This window comes from Notothenia coriiceps, unplaced genomic scaffold, assembly GCF_000735185.1.
Source record: "Notothenia coriiceps isolate Sejong01 unplaced genomic scaffold, NC01 NC01_scaffold00022019, whole genome shotgun sequence".
Lineage (NCBI taxonomy): Eukaryota > Metazoa > Chordata > Actinopteri > Perciformes > Nototheniidae > Notothenia > Notothenia coriiceps.
Window position 1 is genome coordinate 1,380,052 of NW_011354720.1, and position 21,902 is coordinate 1,401,953.

General features: G+C 42.8%; 1 protein-coding gene across 1 annotated transcript in view; it reads right to left on the reverse strand.

The window, feature by feature from the left end:
* Nucleotides 1-12,396: 12,396 nt before the first annotated feature.
* LOC104953634 (receptor tyrosine-protein kinase erbB-4) overlaps nucleotides 12,397-21,902 on the reverse strand; it is a 58,029-nt gene continuing 48,523 nt past the window's right edge. Inside the window, exons 15-18 of the mRNA XM_010780606.1 lie at nucleotides 17,619-17,716; nucleotides 17,295-17,465; nucleotides 15,620-15,899; nucleotides 12,397-14,695 (exon numbers count right to left, since the gene is read on the reverse strand). Of these exons, the coding sequence (XP_010778908.1) occupies nucleotides 13,881-14,695; nucleotides 15,620-15,899; nucleotides 17,295-17,465; nucleotides 17,619-17,716 (1,364 nt within the window). The 3' untranslated portion in view covers nucleotides 12,397-13,880. The remainder of the gene's footprint in view (nucleotides 14,696-15,619; nucleotides 15,900-17,294; nucleotides 17,466-17,618; nucleotides 17,717-21,902) is intronic.

Genomic DNA, 21,902 nt, shown 5'->3' on the forward strand with positions numbered 1-21,902 from the left:
GACAACCATGTTGAAGACCCACATGCTCACACGTGCGCACACACTGACGTCTCAAAAAAGCCACACAGTGTGTGCACTCGTGTGTTGAAAAAGTCCTGAATAAAGACCCGTGATCAGGCGCGCACGCACTAAACAGAGTTGTCACCCCCCTGTCATGCTACAGTCAGCAGCTTCCTGTGTGGTGTATGACAATAAGAGAGGGGCGGGAGCAAGGTCAGAGTCATTTCCACCCACGAGACACTCATTAAACGCTTATGAATCTCAAGTGGAGCCCTGCAGGCGTACATGATGTGTGTGTTCATCTCCCGTGTGTCAGTGTGTGCAAGCATGTATAACAGTAGCAGTGACAACCATGTAAAGAATATCAAATAAGAGAAACTTTTGATGTGTAGTTTAAGTGTGTTTTTGTTGTTTTTCACTACTTCTTTAGACAAAATACTAACAATTTTGGACCAACCGTTTCCTAAACAACAATTCAAGGGGTCTATGTCATCATTGATTTCAATCAGAGGCCTCATTTCAGGAAATATCCCAAAAGCTTGTCCTATCTTAGCTTAAAGTGGACCTATCATGCTATATTTGAATAATATATTGTAGGGCCATACCGATACAGTATAAAACATGTCTGTGAAGTTTTGTTTTCAAAATACCAAACAGATCATGCATTTTAGCCAATGCCTCATTTCGCTCTATTTGCTCTTTTCCAGCCCTGTCTTCACAAGTGTTGATTCTGTGGCAAATGAGCTGCAGCTGACCACGCCCCCCTGCAAAGGTGGAGAGTTGCCCATATAGGCGGAGCACCCCGTTTCTGACGTCAGAACAATTTCAAATCTGTATCAGATCCGTTGCAGCCCCGTTTTTTTAAAATTTGGGTATGGAGGAAAAGAGAGAGGGTTGTGTTTTCTGACACTTGGTGAGTTCCCTGACACACCGGGGACACATATTCATGTATACAAGACGTACAAATGTGCATTTTGCATGATAGGTCCCCTTTAAGTAAAACGCAACCTCTCAATGTTATCCTCAGTTATATAACCAACTAAATATTAATACATGGATATTTAAAACGTCCTCATATAGTGTGCCACATTTTCTTTGTCATTCCCACACAGACCTTAATCTGCTGCTGCAACTTTTGGAAGACATTTCTTTTTTTGGCAAGTTCTACAGATCCTAATTCAGAATTGTGAAAGATAGGATGATTTTTGTAAAAGCTAATTTCTATGCTAATACAATATAGGATTTCTTCGCTAAACGGAGTTAAGAAACATGTTTCTTCTAAACTAAAATCCATCATGGTTTCAGCCCTTGACTTTCCTGTAATGAAGCCAAGGATCCTTAACTTAAATAAAAGTAGTAGAAGAACTGCTAATAATTGTCCTTATTTTAAAAAGGTATCCCCTAAAATTAAAGTGTTTCTAATATCCATATGGGAGTGACTCCACTTAATGCAAAAATAAGTTAGACTGTAAACAAGTCTTTGAAAAAATTCCCCATCATCTCACAAGGATAAAGCAGGGTATACTTTTGGGTGTTAGAACGTTAACCCTTTTACATTTGGTTTTCAATTTCTTAAAAGGTAATTGTAACATTTTGACACTTGGAACACTAGGGACTCACCTTCAGGGCAGCAGAAAGTCATTAGTTGCAACAAATCTTTCCCCTGAGAGAATGTGGCTTTAGAACCACCTCCTAAAAAAAAGTATTTGATGGAATTAGGATGAGTGTAGGTGGTGTAACGCTAAATAAGAAACTTTAAATATGCCCACCTGATGATGTCCAGCCGCTGTTCTTTTTCCCTTCCTTGGAAGTCTTTGCTGCCTCTGATCATTATCTTCTTCACTGCTCACATTTCTACTAACACTGAAAAGGATAGCAGAGGGTTAAAAAAGGCCAGGGATGCTGTTATTGCTCCAGAAAAGCCTGTGGACACATAATGGAGTTCATCATCTGGGTGGGCAGAGAGCAAGCTCGCTAATATCTCCAGGCTATCACTACACTGTCCAATGAAGTCTGATTGACTCCATACATCAAAGTGTGTATCTTCCAGAGACGGGGAGGACTTGACGTTTCTTTATGCTTTCTGGCGACAATGAAATCACACACAGGGGCTCACGACTTTGGTATAATTGGGAAAGTGCTGTCGGAGAGTTTGGGGGGTGGGGGGGAGCAGTGTGGACACAGGAGCTCAGTCAGAGAGCAGGAAGGAAGTGGGGTATTGGCAGTTTTTCCACCCACCAGGAGGGCCACGCATTATGAATGGACAAAACAGCAGGACAGGAGGCTTGATTGGAAGCAACCGGAACCTGTTTGTTGTTTAAAAGCCTCCCTCTACCTCACTGTTTATGCCTCTCTCCCTCGCTCTTTCCATCTCGGCGTAATTAGGGTGCTGGCTGGAAGAATGATCAGCTGTCATCCCCAATGGTGGCCTTCCACCGCCTGAATGTCAACACTGTCTGAGACCTCCTGTCTGAGTGAGCAGCACACTCAATTAGAGACACTCAGTCACTGCAGGAGCCCGTAAGACAAACACAGTGACACATTTACAAAGCCTCACACACATACATATGGGAGAAAAGGCCACTGTTACGCTCACTGGGTAAATTCACATATAGGAAAAAAAAGGATCAAAAACACACGCACACACCCATCTTGATTCATCCCAGTGGTAGCTTCGTCGTAGCCCTCAGTTACGAAAATTAAAAACACAGATTTTCAAGACTTAAAAGTAGCTATTGCTTACAGTGCTTCCCCCCCACTGGCAGCATTCCCTCCACAAGCAAACATCACTGCAGCATGAAAGCAGATGCAGGTAGGCGGCGGATAGATGCCACCTTTGCTCCGTTCCCCTGCATCAAAGTGTTGGGAGTCAAGGTGCGAGACACCAAAGAGCGCTCTTTCTTTGTGTTTCTGTGTCAGGAACATCTGAGGTGTTTCTTCACTTCCTGAAAGGGATTCACTGCTTCTTTAATGTTGGGTAAAACTGCACTTAGACTTAGTACGTTTCTAGATAAAGACACCAGTCAGTCACAGGTTCTGTTTGAGAAGTAAACTAAAAAATCCTGTAACAAAATAACATTTTTTAAAACACATTTATATATATATATATATATATATATATAAGTACATATTTACATTTCTGATGCACCATTTACTATTTATTATGAAGGACTATGCTACCCAAATGCTATTTATATTGTCTATGCTGGTCACAAAACAAGCTAAACCATTTTGTTTATTTGCCACTCTCACTCTGCAAGCAGGCAGTTAGCTAGCTTAGCAGTAGCTAGCTCACCTGAAGCTTCGACATTCTCCAAGTTCAGCAAGTAATGTTTCAGAAATCCAACATGTTCTACTTCCTGTGGTAAAAGCTCAACTAAACCATCCACTAAAAGGCAATGTAGAGTGTATTTGCCTGTATTTGATCAGAATATGACCTAATATCATGTAGTATTACCTGTTCTGCATGTAAATGAATGTCATATTATGTTGCCAAATTGGTTAGGTAACTTGTTACAGCAAACATCTCTGATAATTAGAGAGCTCAGTTGTGTGTGCTGTGCATGTGAAGAAACATACATATGCAATGGTCAGCCATTTTCTTTTTTGGCTTCATGCACCTGGCCCGCTTCCAGTTCAGAAGTGTAACTCTTGGCAAGGAAGTGAACAAGCATATTTCCTGAAAAAGTAAAGTGGACTAGTTTTTGAACAATGGTTGAACTGTACACCCCAGCACGTGCACTCCGCTCTGCATCAGCCAAACAGCTCACTGCACCCGCACTGCGAGGGGGATCCAAGTTCCCATCAGCAAAAACACGTGGGTTTGCTATCCTGGCTCCAAAATGGTGGAATGAGCTCCCCATTGAAATCAGGACAGCAGATAGCTTACACATCTTTCGGCGCAGACTGAAAACTCATTTCTTTCGACTCCACTTTGAGCAATTAAATGAAAAACAGAAAACAAAATAAAAAGCACTTGTATACTAACTAAGCAGTTACATACTAACAAAGCACTTACATACTAATAAAGGACTGGCTTATCTATAGCCTGTTGAGTAGCACTTAAAATGGTTTGGCTCTCTGGAACGTACTTATACGATTCTGTTTTCTTCAAGTTTGTATCTTCTTGGTCGAATGCACTTATTGTAAGTCAGCTAAATGAAATGTAATGTGCTTGAGTTGAACGGCACATGCTATGTCAAGCTGTCCACACAATAATTGAAATAAAGATAAATGAGTGGTTGGCTTAATTTGTCACGGTAATGTTTTATACTATAAAAACATCGACTGCCAGCCAGCACTTCATATCAAGAAAAGAAAAGAAAATCTTTCTGCCTGTATTTGCTTAATTTCTTATATTGTTCAGCATCATTCTCTTTGACAAATGATAGAGCTGCTATAGACCATCTGGACGTCTCCGGGCCTCTTTACAAGATGGGGATTCAGCTGATGCTGTTATCCACTGCGACGTATGATGGAGTGGGCAGGTAAAGGTTTGGTGAGTTCACAGGAAAAAATAATAAAAACCAGCGGAACAGGAAGCGACTGATGGATGTGCATTTAGCAAGAATCAAACCGTGGACTATTTGGTTACGGAATCGTTTTTGCCTGGTCATGAATCTGTGCACTTACACGTCAAACCATCTCCATCTTTTTCAAAGTCTATCCTGCACTGTTGCACAAAGAGATAGAGCTCCTTACAAACCTCCAGGCTCTTATTTAAGCCCCCCCCCAAAGCCCAGTAGAGCATGGGAAAGGTGGATCACGTGATTTACCCAATACAAATCTCATCTGTAATCTGTAATCGACAGTGAACATAAGAGTAAACCAGTAAGAGTGATTTGTCCATTGAGTTAAATGATAATAAAGTTTTAATTCAAGAAAAATAAAGAGATTCTTCATTTGGAAATGTGTGCATGCTCGTCTATCCTGTATTGGTGGGGATTCTGCAAGTGTGTGTAGCTCCGTGAGAGAAAGAGAGGAGATTGAGTTTAGAGGGATGGAGAGACTTTGTGGGCCCTGTGGAAATTAGAGCTCTCCATCTCTGTCTTCAGGCCAGTGTGTGTGTTTGTGTGTGTGTGTAGCTGTGTGGGTGTATATGTGTGTATGTGTTGCTCAGGGTCAATGCAGGAATATAGAGAGAAAAGTCAGATACCTCTCACTGCAAATCCACAAGCTACAAAAAACCTGTGAGGGTGTGCATGTGTGTGTTTGTGTGTACCGTAGGTGGATACTGTAGGTGCAAGTTAACCTAAAAGTGTTTGCTGTGTGTGGGGGGGGGAAAGAAATAGAAATCGGAGCATGTAGAAAGCTGTCTTCAAATTGGATTTTAAGCATGTGAGTTTGGATTGTTGATTACACAAAACAATATTGTCATTTTTATTTAAATTCACAAATATTACTTCCTACTATGAAAAATATTGTTACCCCCCATTACATTTTTTTGAACCAAGCTTTCAATTTGTATCTGTTACACTTCAATGTATTTGTCGCCAATCAACCCAAAACACATACTTAGGTCAAGGCTTACCGTGATTGGTCAGAGAAATCAACTGCTGCTGCTTTCTTCAAGCTAATTGCAAAGAAAATATGGATACAGGGCCACCTCAAGTGGGTACAAGAACATAACAAATAATCACTTAGCTTCTTAACAATACAAAATAATTAATATTATACACGACTGCAAAGGCACAATTGTATAATGTGTCACTCAAAGCTGTTCTAAAGTGCTCGAGTTGCTCAGAAGGAAAACTAGTTGTTATACATATTAATCAGACTATTGTATCCTTGCAATATGTCGTAGATTGTATAACAACCATAAGGCGCACAGTACATATTTGTGTGGATCTCCGGAGTAAACAGCTTGTGTCGTGACTCAGCACAAAACCACTGAAAAACGCCTGCTCATGTAATCCTGCACAGAATGGACGCCTAACAAATGTGTTAAAGTTATTGCATTAACTTAGGAATCCAGCAATATTGCTAAGAGTTATTTAGTGACTTCAGCTATCCTCCACTCCTTCTCAGAGGTGATTTTGTGCAGCTCTCTGCCCTCAACACGCTGCCTAAGGCTTTTGTTCCCAACCTTTAACTCCATTCGGCCTGTTTTTTCTGTATTCTGCTCACTGCACTGCCTCCTCGTTGTTCTCTGCCCGGATTGCTATGCTGTGTGGAAAGGTTTCCTCCTCCTACTCTTCCCCATGGTGATCCTGAGCTGCAGACTGGTCTGTCTTTATGAGGCGGCCACAGACTGGTCTCTTTGGGTCTGTCTGCCTTTCCTCCCAGACTTATGTGTGAGAGAGAGTGTAACAAATGATCAAAACAGTGGAAAATTGCTGATCATCGACTTGAATCCAGTTACATTTAAATGAATTATATCCAGAATAGGCTCAAGCTGTTATATTAGCTCCCTAAAAGGATGCTGTTATGCATTTCAATTAACATCTTAAGGGGAGTAAATCATTATGTCTTCAAGGGTTGAATAATTACAGCCTTAAGATAGAGTTAATATGGAGAATTATTGTCGAGTTAAAATCTATTTCCGAAGGCTTCAAGGAGAATAAAACATATGTCAAGGCTATGAGGTAAAATCACGCTTGTGGAGCCGGTTCAAACACTCAACTTGGAGCCAGGCTGAAAGCATCAAGGTGACACGCTGCAATTAAACGGCGGCGGTGTGTTGGTGATGAGCTGTCATCAGCGAGCCGTGTCACAGGTGCAGGCCAGCTGTAAGTATAATTGCTACAGGCCTCTGCGATGGAGCTGAACCCCGCCCCCCCCCCCCCCCCCGAGGCGACATCGGGCTTCACAGGAAGATCAGGAGACTTGCAACATTATGACAAATGGTTATACAGCAGTCGCCAACTTAACAGTGACCCCCTCTTCCCCCGTTTTCTGTCTGCGATAATGTGCTGTTGTGCTTAATGTTCGAGATAATATGCGGCTTAAACATTAGGAAGGAAATATCAATTACATTCCCCTCTACGCACACATATTTTCTTCATGTAGATTCTGAATAAGTGTGTGAATATAAGTGGAAATAGTGTTTCTCGGCAGCAGAAGCTACTCTGGATTACTATGGTTGGACTCCATGTGCTTACTAATTGAGTCTCAGTGCTCGGAGGAAGCAGAAGCGGAGGAAAAGAAAGGAGGAGGGTTCGTAAGCAGTGTTTACTGAAAGCACCCTCTTCGCCTTATTAGTATTAATAGCAGTGACTTCAGAAAGCTCATATTCTGCCATTGGACAGTTTTGTATTATTTATGATTGAAATGAAAGCCTGGGAACGCAGCGGCGATGGAGGAGCGCTGCATAGCAAACGATGTTGCCTATGCCAGTATACATAACCAACTCTTGGGTAAACAGTGGATTAAGCGCAGAACGGGGCAAGGCGAAGAAACGGGAGAAAAATGCTATATCCACACATTAGCCTATCAGAGGACAGCGTTCCAGACGAGGACACTGCGGAGCTTTTTTGATGCAGCTGGTGTTCATCTGCAAGTCCTTTTGAGCATGAAAGTGTGATGCGCTGCAGATTCTCGCCTCCTGTGCAACTTTATGTAACGTTGATGTGAAGAAAAGTGGGGTCAAAATAAGCTCGCTGGAACCGGAGAGCTTCTCGCCTTAATTAAAGACACCATCTGTTAAATGTTATTAGTAAAACTGGTAGAGTGAGCATTAGAGAAGCGAACAGGGCTTTCATTTTGTGCGCTATTTCCAGCAGCGATGCCTTGTCGAGCAAGGGATTCTGGGTTTAGGGCTCCAGAGCTCCCCTGCTGAGGTGCCTTTGAGCAACACACGGAATCCCTATCAGGGTACAGTCCTTGAAGCATCGGATTTTCTGATTAAATGAATTGAAAGCATGATAGGACTAATTATAAAGTTATGTTTTTTGTACATTATATATAATCATCACCCCAGAACAGCTGTACTGTAGGAATAATCTTCTCTGAAAGTTTTTGGGGTAACCCTTTTTTTAGATAATGTGCCGATTAATACTTTATTTTCGAGTATTTGTAACTTTTCAGAAGCTAACAAAGTCTTCAACTCAACTGTTTGGCTTTCTATATGGGACAATTCATGAATACACAATTCGGAATTGTTTCGAGTCCCCAAGTCTGCACTGACAAGTCCTAAAAAAGTCATAATGCACTCGGCCCAATACGACCCGCGTTTTACAAACTGCATTTTGTATGTTGTTGACCCAAAAATAAGTAGTTCAAGATCAAATAACCTATTGTGAGCCGTCAATCGTGTGAATTATCAGATATAGATTATATGTTGAAATCTACAGTCAAAGCCAAACAATCTCAACTAATAAGCTGTTGAAAAGATACAAATACTCTAAATAATAAAGTATTTATAGGCAGACCATCCAAAGGAATTTTTATTTAAAAAAGTATGTTTGAAAAACTTGCAAATGTGTGTGTAGTTCACCTCAAGTCAACCCGAGCATGTGATGTTGTTTTCCAGCTGCAAGACACACAGAAAAAAGCACCAACAGACCACGGCAACATATACTGAATCAATCTTTATTTATATTAAATTAAAAATATACTTTTGACAGATTCATGTAACAAACATGAGGAACGGTATTTTCTATGATATAAAGCTTTGGGTATGGTTTCAAATAACTCTGGGAAATAGTCGCGGGGAGATAAAGGGACACGGGGAAGCTAACGGTCGGCGAGTTACTCCGAATGCTTTTCTCTCTACGTTGTCTCCTCTAAAAGCATGCAAAACAAATCAGAAATTAAGGGGGCTGTGCTTTGCCTTTTAAGGGGGGGGGACGACGACACGTGGCTCAGTAGTATTTCCAGTGGAAAGTAACCAGAGAAGGTAACACAGTTTATCTGGGTTGGTTGGCAGCACTGGTTTCAGGTTAACAGGAAATATAAAGGGGGGGAGATAAAGAGGAAAATACTGTAATGTTCGCTTGTTCCCATTACTGAGTGACAAATGAAATGTGGCAGGCTTGGGGAAGCGAAACATGTCAACCCCCCCCCCCTCTTCCACCATTCCTACTTTTAAACACCTACAACTGAAACATTACATGAGGACGGCCACAACGCTCGGGAATAAAAAGGGGCTTCACAAGAGTTTCCACATGAGAAAAAAGGGTCAACAAGCACTTTTTAAAAATCAAATCCCCATTAGTCAAAAGCTACACTTACATAAAGCAAATATGTACGGCTCTTTCTGTACAAGTTGTTATAAGCGGGAGAAAAACAGCAGTAGGAGAGAAGACCATACAAATTCAAAGCATTGCCTCCATATTTACAAATTCGCAACGTCGTCCGTTTCAGTGCTGTATAAAAATACTATTCACATTTTGTTGTTGTTGAAGTGTGTTAGATAAGGTTCGGAGGAAACCCCAGAGATTCTGTACATGTATACGGATCTGATAATTTAAAACACAGGGACATGAAATCGATGAGTTGTGCAATTACACAGACAGAAGGAATCGCAATGACAAACGTGTTAAATAATGTGCAGGTAAAAACACAAAAAGGTCCTTGAAGAAATCCTCAATAATATGGAAAACTACTATTAAAAGGGGTAATGTACACAAAATAAATCCCATGGACGATATCAGAAGTAATGATCCCCAGTTTGTGCTACTGAATTTCATACAAAAATGTGGGTATTTTCTCCCATTTGAATATAATACTGTCGTCAATGGAGAGATACACAGGTGGAGGCAGTAAAACACTCACTTTGGGTACCATGCAAGGTGATATTGTACTATACATTAGACTCAGCCTGTATGGAGGAAATATAGAAGGATTCACTCCAGTACAACGTGGCTACATGCCTCTGCACCGTGGCTCGAAAGAAACAGTAGACAGTATTAAATAAAAAAAGTGATCAGTCTTAAAACACCAGCGCCGTGGAGTGTTCTTGAACTGCCATGAGCCACACGAGTGTTTATGGGCTGAGACAAATAGCAGCAGGTAACACAGTCTAATGCCAAAGGCGAAATGAGATATTAGTCGGCAGAGAGGAAAAATGATTGCTTCCACAAAGAGCAAAACAAATTTTGTTACTTTTAAAAACATCACCAAGGCCTTTCCGATGACAAAAATAAGAAGATCAGGTATTTGTCTTCCTTTTGGGGCAATACTCTTGAGAAGATTTCATTCAAAGTAAAGGGTCTCGGATAGTTTCAAGTGCTCTCGAGAACACGTGAGGCCTGTCTTTCAGTCTAATCTGGTCTCATAGTTCTGCAGTTTAATTCAGGCCAAACAAGACAGAAATCAAGGACGTGTATTTCTCTTTTTTACCCCCATTTCTTCTTCTTGAAACCCAGATTCTGCTTCCATCGCTCAGTATGTATAAACAAACCCAAACACGGCATAAATATTTCACATTGATATTAAATGTTGTCTCTATTTCCTTAAATTAGAGCTCCATTAGGACTACAAAATACTCCTTCATCAAATAATCATGATATCATCAAAGCAGCATTAGAAATACTGTTTGAAGCAAAGAGGGGAAAAAAAAGCGAGGACATTCTTGAAGCTGGTCAGTCCCACCTTAACGGCGTTCTCTTCGTGAACTCCCGGCACCTTCCTCTGACTTTTTGCTAAAGCTTTCTGAAGTGGTAAAAACCAGATAAACAAGTTGAATCTTTCAGTAACGAGGGGTGGAAATCCTTTCTTTCTACCCGCGAGTTTGTTCAAAGTGCTCCATGGGGAGGACAAACATGTACAGCTTACTCAGACTAACTCTTTCACACGGAAGCAGACATTAAAAATTAAAATACACTAAATAAATATCCTACACAAATAAAATAAAAGCTTAGGCAGGGTTCTACCACAGACGTTAAACATGGCCAACATATGATGGCTAAAAAAACTCACTAAAGATTTGTCGTATTGATTCAACTAAGATGATGAGGCCCTCTGAGGAAAACTATCATTACACAATTGTCCTCTTGATCTTTGTAGTTTGGCAAGCTTTGTGGTGTTTTCCCACCCACATGTCTACTGTATGGCTTGGCGGAAGAAATAATGGCTGTAACCCCAGCGCTTTTAGCAGCATTGACTGGCAGTTTGCATGCAGAGGCATCACTAGTGAGGGCTGGAACTATTCTCTGGAGAGTAAAGGCGCGATCAGTTCTCTATTGTTGAGTAAACCTTAGTGTGGATACATACTGTGATGTCACTCTGGACTTAATGTACTGTATAATAGATCCAGAATGAAAATCATTGTCTAACAGTTCACTACTAATGCGGTATTCAAAAAAACAATCCAATCTCTCTAAGTCATTGTAATACGGTGTCAGGTGACATACCAACAAACTACAGTGGAAACATTATTCTATTAACCTTGGACAGCAACCAAGAAGATAACATTTACCTACCCTGTCCCACAGAAATTGGGTTCATATAGTATTGATTTTCTTTCCCAATATATCATTGTCTGGATATCTTCATGATGACTTCATAAAAAGTTTGACTGTTTTCATCGAAATAAATATCTGTTAAGTCTCTATCTAATGTCAAATACATATCAAAATGCTTATAGAGCCAATGGCCCACCGATGAAGGTATTGTAATATTTATATAAAACATTTGCAGTATTAGGAACTGGGTGTCTATGGAAGAGAAAATCAGAAAGAATGTTGTATTAGGGCACGGTTACCATAAAGGTGTCAAAAGTTGAGTTCAAAAGAAGTGACGGTGCAGATATGCTTGTAATCAGAAGCAAATGTTTTTTCACCCCTACTCTCGCATAGAACGGAAGTAAGCTGTGCATGGGTTCCCTCGACAAAAAAGCAATGGGATTTTTCCATAGGATTTTGGAAAATAGCTCGAAATAAGGTCTGTGGAAAACGAACCTGTTTGTTTTTTTCAGCAGGATAATATCCACAAGTGTCTACTTTTATAATTTCCTAATCTTAAATCTAGTCGCCAGAAGCAAAATGCTAACATTATGCTATAAACGAACTACAGCAGGGTCGCTGCTTCAACGTCACGCCAAATTAAGATCCGTATTCAAAATTGTACGAGTTGAAGCTTTTGTAGGAGGCAGGTACTTGCTTTCAAGCAGAACAGGGCAACCAAACTTATAGCGGGAGTGTTTACGTGTTCGGTGTAATGACGTACAACGGCCTCCACAACTTCTGTAGTCCTATTCAGCCACTTTAGGGTTAGTTGTTTTTCAGACACGTGAACTCTTCGGAAATCACCAGTGGGGTCACTGCTGATGGATTTAATGTCGTAGAACAAAACGCGATCCGTCTCTTAAATTTGTGTCAACCACAGACCTTATTTCCAGCTCTTTTCCTAAATCCTGTGGAGGAATCCCATTGGCTCTGAGACGAGGGAACCAGTAGTGGTAAAATGCTGACTCACTTCCGGGTTTTAGGACTCATAACTGCACCACTCTATTACCGTGCCATTTCACTTTTTTCCATTGTAAACGCCCAACATATGGAACTATGCCAACACTTTAAGCTCATGTATCCAAAGACTCTGAACTTAAATAGGAATTATAAATCAATCGGGACTGAAGACTTTCATAGTTTTAAAACTTGACTGCAGATGGGGGAAACCTTCAATGTTTGACCAGTGATGGGTTTGTTAGCAGCAGCACTGAACCTGTCAACCATGTTATAACCGACTTCGACCGCAACTCTTTTTCTACAGCTAACATGTGAGCACACATACTAGGTCCATTCACACTGACACAAACACACACAAAAAGTAGTCCAGTTTTCTGTGCTCTGCTGGTGCTGTCTCTTTCATTCCTTGAGGTCTTCATTAGGCCGCTTGTAAGAACTTTCCCTCCCCTCAATACTTTTTTCGCTCCTTCTCTCACTATCTGTATCTATAATCACCGTTCTCAGTTCGGCTGCTTTGTGGTTGGTCTTATTCAGCAGATTCAGGAATCTATGCTCTCATGGCATGACATACTTTACACATCTACGTTAGCATCCTGGTCAGAATGGGAAAACCAGTGTATAAAAATCCCTTGTCTCAACACTGCAACCAGTGTCTATAAAAATGTTTACAGTGTATTTCTTCACTTATTTCCCTTGGCTCGGAAAAAGGCTGTTTTCGCACAACTTTTCCAAGTAGACAGCAAAAACAACAGAACAGCAGTTGCCCTGTGTATCTTCGGGCAAGTCCATGGTCGAACTAGACACGTGAAAGGAGCGATCACTGTAGTCTGGGCCGTCACAGTATCACAGTAACAGTAGAAAGATGAGTTTCACATATTTGATGGAGAATTCGAGAACTTTATGGTATAATCCTATGGGCAAAACGATTGAATATGATTGATCAGCTTTCATGAAGCTGGAAGTCCTGACACAACCCTTTCAGTATTGTTCCTCACTCTACAAGGTCATTCACAGAACAAGATATCTTAACATCCAGCCGACTGTATTTGCTCTTTCTGTTTGCTTATCTCACAAACCCATAGAAGTGTATTGTTCATCCTCAGACATTCGTACTGGGGAGATAATAAAACTTCTTCCTTTCTTGAAGCTGACTCCACAATGGCTGGCAGTGAGTTCAGGTCCATCTTTGTTGACGCCACTGTAGTTCTATTGTGCTGGGACAACACAGTACGTCCACTGCTTTGTGACAGTCATTTGTCCTTCCCGTTCTCACTGAAATGGAGCGCAGTCTCTATCTACAGGACAGAAATGGACTAGATTGGATATAGTGAAGGTGCTTGGGTCTGCTTGGCTCGGTTTGGTCCACCTCCTCCGGATGTCACTACAATCTACAGCAGATGGCACGTTGTTTGAAAACAATTGGGGGCTCTGGTTGTTGCCGCTCCCCTTTGTATGGGACAGTGGAACCGGAGAGGATGTCTGGGTTGCTGGAGGCTAGAGTCACATTGAGGAACGTTTGCCAAATAGAACGATTTAGACCACAGTGTTCCGCTGCCGGTAGGGTGGAGGCGGCAAGACGGTGCCGGACTTCAGGGAAAAGTCCGACATGTATTCAGGGTTTTCAGCCACTGCCGGCCGTATATGTCCGTTCTGCTTGTAGAAGAGCTTGGCGTTGGTGGAACCGCCCTGTGCACCCTCCGGGATCGCCTGGTTGGACGATTTGGGAGGCAAGCTGTGCTGCCAGTATTCCGGATTGTCAAAGGTCACCTTCAGCTTCTTCCCGCTGAGTTTACCTGTTGTCTGTCCGTGCTTCAGCAAGCTGGCTGGGTGCGAGGTGGCGTGGATCTGGTAGGCTGGCAGGTTGCCGTGCCCGATGGAGGCCGAAGTGGACAAGGCGCCAGATTGGCACACCTGGGCCTGGGCAGAAGTTCCTGATTGGCTGACCATACCGCCACCTGGATTTCCTGCGGGTTTGATGGTGTGGTGGGTGTGGAGGATGTGGGTCGCTGGGCCGTGGTGGCAAGGCAGGCCAGATGGTGAGGGCAGGGCCGTGGGGAGGGGGTAGTGGGGCAGGCTGGTTTGGATTGTAAGCGGGAGGTGGGAGCCTGAAGAAGCAATAGAGCAAGTGGGATGGACGGGTAGGGGCAGACCATTTCTCCTCAGAACTTCCAGGCCCAGATCAGCAGGGCTGTGGAAGGTGTTGAGGTACAGCGGCTCGTTGATGTACTCGTCCTCTCCTTTGGGCTGGCTGTTGGGCGTGCTGTGGTAGCCGGGGTTGTCCAAGGCGTGGATCTCGCCGTTCTTACGTCGCGTGACAAACGGGTTTTCTTCAATGGGATTCAGATACTCTGTAGCACAGATCGAAGGAGGAGAGGGGAGGGTAGGAAAGAAAAAGAGAAAAAAGGAGTTTAGGATAGACTAAGACAACAAGATCAACAGAAGTCAAATCGAGAGAGAAAAGGAAACATAAGCAATGGAAATTGAAAGAGAGCACGAGAAAGAGATCACTCTCTAATGAGGGTGGAAGATGGAGATGATAATGGCGATAATGGCAGCCACTCAGGAGCAGACGGGCAAAATGCCAGCAGTTCTTTGGCACTGGAAACTCCATCTGCTGGGGGTGAAAATGCCAGCAAATGACCCCTCTTCACTGCTTCCAAGCGCTATAATAGTGGGGTGCGAAACCTATTGATTTTGCCCACTCTTCCGCTCCTTGACATTGCATCACATGCATTCGGCTGTGGGCTTTGTTATATTTGGTGCTGCTCGAGAATCAAAGACGGTAGCGCGAGAGCGAAACTGATGGACAGAATTATGATCAAAGGCAAAACATGACTCTGTAGTAGCTGACATACAGCGTGGAACGAAACTGGGTAGGAATTTTAATCAATGGAGTGAAATGGAATGAACAGGCAGAATATACTACATGAGTGTACTTACTATGTGAATGAACAAAGACATGACGGAACAGGGGAACAATTTGTAGTACAAACAGGATGTTTAAATGGTCTCCATGGAACAGCGCAGATGTGTGTGGCATAGTTGATGTGTGCGGCATAGTTGATGTGTGTGGCATAGTTGATGTGTGTGGCATAGTTGATGTGTGTGGCATAGTTGATGTGTGTGGCACAGTTGATGTGTGCGCGACTTTTATATCATGGTGTTTTATACATTTATAAGAAATTATAATAAGTTAGGGACGGTTATTTCAGAACACCTATTTAAATGTTTGTAAGTGCTCTGGAAAATGATTTGTGTTGCGTTTGACCTACCTGAAGAGCTCTTGTCCTTCATGGGTGTCATGTATCCGTCCTCATCAGTGTCCCCTCTTGTTGCCCTCTCCCCCAAGAAGATGGTGGGGTCTGCGCTGTACCTCTGGCCCCCACTGTCCTCTCCCTGGCTCAGGCTCTTCTTATGCAGGCTGCCGTTACAGCGCTGGTCCTCCAGGGCCGGACCCGGTCCACCTGTTGCTTCCTGGTTCATGGCGGCTTGGGCCCCTGCCACAGAGCCCTCTGCAGGGATTGGACCCCCGTCTCGATAGCCAAACTGGTTCTGTGGCAAAAATGGGTTGCAGATAGAGAAGAGAAATACTGTTATCCTTGTTCTGCTTCCAATCTTTTTGGTGATAAACGAGCAGTTAACAAAATCAACTAAAGATGTCTAAGGTTCAATTGAATCACAAAAATACACCAAAAAGTCGGAGTGAGTTTAAGCCAACTGGATGCCACCTGCGGCAAAGGAAGTGAGACTTTTAACCCGTGCAGCTGCCTGTTGAAGGGAACATTCTCTAACAAAGTTCTGAAAATGTAGTCATCAGCCTTAAGGGACTGCAAGGGCAGCCAGGCAGAGCTTGCATACAAACACCTGAACCTCAAAAAAGAACAAAAAAACCCACAAGAAAATACAAAACATGACATGTGAAGCAAAGGGCTTCTTGTGTTGCTGTGCTGGATCGCCGCAGGCTGTTTAACCCAGGCCTTTCTCCTCGCCACTCTTGCCAACTGCTAGCGCTACAGCAGCAATTACAGGAAGCAGAGCTACAAAACACAACAGAGGAAAACAAAGAAACGTCCCGAGGTTATAACCGCGCACTTACTCCCACTGTCTGCCCTCCATTGCAATCAACTTCCCCCACCTCCAAACTTCTCTGTTCATCCCTTCTTCAAAGCCAGTCATTATCTGCTCCTCTTTTCAAGTATGAGCGTGAGATCAAATCAGCCCAGATTAGATAAGCGTCTGTATCGGACTGCGGCGGCGCAACCTGAATAACTAACTTCCTGTGGCAAAGTCAGCCAGCCGATGGATTTTAACAATGGCTTACATTCCCTGTGTGGGCATGTAAGGGCTTTTGACTGCCTAATCAAAGGAGTTCCAATTCAAGATAGGGATGTTGACCTTGAATTGCAAACCTTGGAAGGGTTACTTTGCGTGTTTCTTTCGGGTGTGTTAGTCAGGGAAACTGCTGGGTCACAGGGGTAAAGGTGCATAAGATGCAGAGCCTTGGGCTGGCGGCACACGTGCACGCTGCAGAGCAAACACCCGAGCCTGCGCTGATTATCTATTAGTAAACGGCGGTGGCATTTTAAGAGAGCTTCTGCTATTTGCTACTGCAGCTTTGAGTAATGAAACCTGGGGCCTGGGGAGCTAGTGTGTAAAGAGCCCAGGTTTAAGCCACACACGCTGGGTTGGAAATGATGGAGGTGGGCCATTAGTGGAGGAAAATCATCAGTGTATTCAAAGTTCTTAACCACCTTGACCACGTATGGAGGACAGTGAGTTGGGGTTGTTTTCAAAGAGAAAGAAAAATAAGTTATGCTTGAAGAGGTTTTGTTAGGATATTTGGTGTGTTATCATATTCAAATGTTTAAAACTGGTTCAACAAACTGAAAAAAATATTTCTTTCGGTGACGAAAATGTTGCAATTGACATATATATTGGTGTGCTTACTCTGTTTGAGTCGACGCGAGGCCTGGTTGTGTATGACGGAGGAGGCATGCTGAAGCCTTGAGGCACCAGATACTCGTCGGCATCCATCAGGTCGTTCAGGTCCTCTTCATCCAGAAGGCTCTGGAAGAACTTGCTGTCATTGGGGCTGGGGAGCTTCATGCGGTCATCCCCCTGAAAAGTAGAAAAGAGAAACCATGTACCACAGATTCTATATTGCACAAAAAAGTACCACAAAATGTCTCAGACGATCGAAATATGTTCATTCTGATATTACTACTGTCCCTTTAAAAGCCTTTGAGTGCTCTGACAGTGAGGTAAACCCACCTGGATGACGAGGTACCGCTGGGGGTCCCTGGCCATTCTGCAGAACTCAGCAGCCAGCTCCTTGAACTTGGGCCTGCTGTCTGCATCAATCATCCAGCCTGAGAGAGAGAAAGACACTTATTTAGCAGTGGAAGACATACATGATTTGCATATGGACTAAAAAATTACCAAATTCCAAAAAGGGTATCTTATAATAGTCAATATATGATAGCTTCTGGTAGAAAACCACAATGCTGACACAAAAAGGGGAAAGGTCGCCACTTGGCTGAATCATGGGATGGTTCACTTTTTGCCATTTTAAGACAGTTTAATGCAAGAATTTTACTTTTTGTTAGAAATGCAGCTTGCATTTTTAGTCCTGTAACTGCATTTCATCTGTGTCCCAAAATGACCCTGCCACACAGTAAAAGTATTTGTCGATAAAAAATTGAAAATGTTGGTTAATTGTTGGTAGATAAATACAAAAAAACAGTGGAGGAACAAGCATAATGTTTACCTAAACAAACTTTTAAGTGCCTTGCTTAAGGGCAACTTAGAGGTAGTTATTAAGCTGGACGAGTTAAGTGTTTCTCATTTTGATCTCCAGCCTACTTTGTCTCCCACAGCCGCAATAAACACAGCAAAGCGCTGCAGGTGGAGAGAGGCCAGGTGGTGTCTCGGCTCAGATTGGGCAGTAAAGCAACCTGAGTTTCTGATTTACATATTGTACAACAGTGATGGCTGAAGTGGGGTCTGGCAGCCTCTAGCAACCCGACATGGAGGTATCATATCTCACCAGCAGGATATAATTGCTTCATTTTTCTACATTTCACTGGTAACCACAGTGAGAGGATACAAAAATTCATCTCAAGCTAAAATGTATGCGGTGAAAAGGTGTTTTGATCTTATATCAGTTCTCCTCAAATGAACCGCAGACCTTCACTGTTGTCATTCCACCTGCCCGTCTGCACTCGGTTCATCTGATTTCCGCTTGCCCCCCCCACGCAGGCACATTACCTTAAATGAGGTGCAATTACTCCGGCAATCAAACTGTATTTCATCTTTATTGGGGTGGCGCTGAGGCGGCGGGGCAGGCAGTGTGGCAGCGCAACAAATCACAAACAACGGCTCTCAGTCAACATGTAATTAGAATTAATGCGGCCAATGGCTTCCGTTTGGCTCTGCGTCAGGCCCCCCCCAGCCTGACCCTCCTGCTGGTCTGACTCACCGGCTATCTCTGACCACTTAATATAAGTTAAAAGTGAAAGTAGCAATACTGAAGTCTAAAAATACTATGTTAGGGCTGCAGGGTAGCTCAGTGGTTAAAGCTGACCACCCGTTTCACCTCCGTATCTCTCATAAAGGCACTCTCTTGCCCAAATAGTATCAAAATATATTTTTAAAGTTACAATTAAAAGGCAAGCAATCAAAATGTTACCTTAGTAAAAGTACAACATCAGTGGGAACAGGTAAAAGTGGTCACAGTGTATTATATAGGTGATTATTGTTGTTTTTTCGTATAAAGTAAGTAGAAGAAAATGAAAAGGCAAGGCAAGGCGAGTTTATTTATATAGCACCTTTCAACACAAGGCAATTCAAAGTGCTTTACAAAAAATGAAAGACATTAAGAAAATAATGTCTTTCATGCTCAGGTAATGTAAAGTGCAAGTACTTAAACAAAATGTACTTAACCACAGTACTTAAGTAAATACCCTTTGAAATCATTTCACCTATGTGTACGTGCTTTAAAATATGAACCTGTATAGAAGTGGGTAAAAATTACAGCGAAAGGAAAATGATTGATATCAGCTACCAGGCTTGAATATTACAAATAAATCAGGAACACGTGGGGGCCCTAAAGCATGTTAAGTTAAGGGAATCCCTGTAACCTCAGCATTTGAACCATAATTGTTCAGACATTTAAAATAGCACATACAATTTATTCTCCTCTTGCGGGAGGAATGAGTTGGCATTGTTATTAGGGTAAATGGCTGCAGGGCCTGCTTCTGTGCTGTCAAAAGCCATTGGCATGACTGTTTTCATTTGGAAAAAGAAAAATTGGATATTATGACATTTCGGATCGGATTAACATTTTTCCGTCAGGGGAATAGGCTTTGATATGGATCTCCAAGCTGGATCGCATCGATGTCTTTCAACACATTTGGCATTTTCTAATGCTCCAGCAGAATTTACAAGTTTCATTTCAATTTCAAGTAGAACGGATACAATATGTGTCCAATTAAAAATAACTTAAAGACAAGGGAAAACAAGTCATAAAGTTGATGTGTGGCCATATTTACGTCGACCAGCAGTAGACAGGAAGTGACTGAAATCCACCCCACCATAGTTGGGTTCAGTGTGGAAGAAACGGAGAGCCAAGCAGCCGATAGCTGGCAGATCTAATAGCATGGATTGGCACGCACGCCTGGAGCGTTTCCTGGAAATATGGGAGGGGTGGATCCCTATACAGCCATGTTCACCAGAACCAGAATCCAGCCAGGGGAAGATGGGAGAATTTGTGACTGATGAATAAAAAGTGGGTTTTTGGATGAGTTCGGGGGCTACGGCTGGGGGGGAGGTGCAGTCGTCCAGATGGAGGATGACACCGACAAAGATGTTGCAGACCATAAAGCAGCCAGTTTTCCGAATTGTTTCCTCCTCTCTCCTCTTTACATACCCGCTTCCCTTCCAATGGGAGCCCCAGAGCTCAGATAACCAGATGCATATTAAAAAATATGAACCCTACAACTCATCGGTGACACCTCAAAGCTGAGTTGGAGAGGTGGATAAACATGATTTAAAAATAAGATTATGTGCGCCACAAAACTCATTGAGTTAGAGTGTTGTTCGGAAACATTGCCTTTAACCCTTTAAAGCATCTATGCCAGCGGTTTTCAAAGTGTGAGGCGTGCCTCCCTGGTGGGGGGCGCCAGAGAGATTCAGGGGAGGCGCAGCTTGAGAAAAAAATAAGGAGAAAAAGACGAGTAAAGTGTCACTTGCACACTTTTTGGCTGTCTGCGGAGACCGAGTTCCCCCACCTCGCCAAAAAGGCTGTAAAAGTACTCATTCCCTTCACCTCCACCCAGGGGCGGACTGGCCATCTGTGTGTTCTGGAGAATCACAGAACGGCCGGCTCTGTTCGCTGACGGCCGGCACCGCCCTTTATTTTTAATGTTTTTAAACGGCATCATTTAAGTTGCGTTGACAGGCGACAGAGGTCCGTTCAGCGGGCCGTTTCCACGCAGCGAGGCTCCCCCCCCCGTTGACAGTTCACTAGCGTGCTCTACCAATGTGTGTGGGCTGGGCTGGATGGGATTCCAGGGCTGATTTGTTGTCCCAGTCCGCCCCTGCCTCCACCTACCTGTGTGAGTGCGGGTTTTCTGCATTAACTTTACTCAAAAGCAAGTACCGGTCAAGGCTGCAGCTCGAGGATGATCTGCGTTTATTCCTGTCTACATTACATCCCCGCATTATCCGCCTGTGCACATCAAAGACGCAGACTCATTGTTCCCACTAAAGTAGGGGCGAGTGTAATAAGGAGGCAAAATTGACATTCAGTGTGTTGCCGGGAGCATATAAGGATGTATCCACGATGTTGAAAATGTAAAAACAAAAATGTTTAAAACATAAAGATAAAAAGGTTTTAAAAGGTTGTTGTTTAATGTTTTAAGGAGGTGACGCTACTCAGCCAATCAAATGGGTGCAGTCAGTGAGTCAGCACGATAGATTCAAGCACACACACAGAGACGAGACAAGAGGGGAAAAACACTCGGAGTTATTTCAAATGGCGTGCTCAAAAGAGAGAAAGGTAGACAGTGAAAACAGAGCATTTAATGACATGTTCTCTTACTGGGCCTCTTTGAAATGCAATTGAATACCCCTGCATTATTGCAACAACAATAATGTTCTCTGAGGGGAGGCTCACCTTCCCACACTTTGAAAACCCCTCATCTATGCCAAACTAGATTTGTTAATAAAAAACATGAAATAACTTTGTAACTGCTTATGATAGAGACAGAATTTGAATTGGGACTGAACTGTGAGAATCTTAGCTTGTGAGCTTGTCATCATGGCAAAATGAGCTCTAAATATAAGTTGAGATTGAGAATGGGCTGGGTCCGAGCAAATGGCGCAATTTCCCTGTCCACTATTTTCACTTTTTTATGTCAAAATAGCCCAACCCTCAAAATTGATAGTTGATAGAGTGTCTCTCCTTGAAGAAATAGTACCATTTTCTTTCTTGCAGTGAGTTAGATTGAAAAGATTGATACCTCTCTGTCATATTGCATCTTGTTTGTGAGTGTC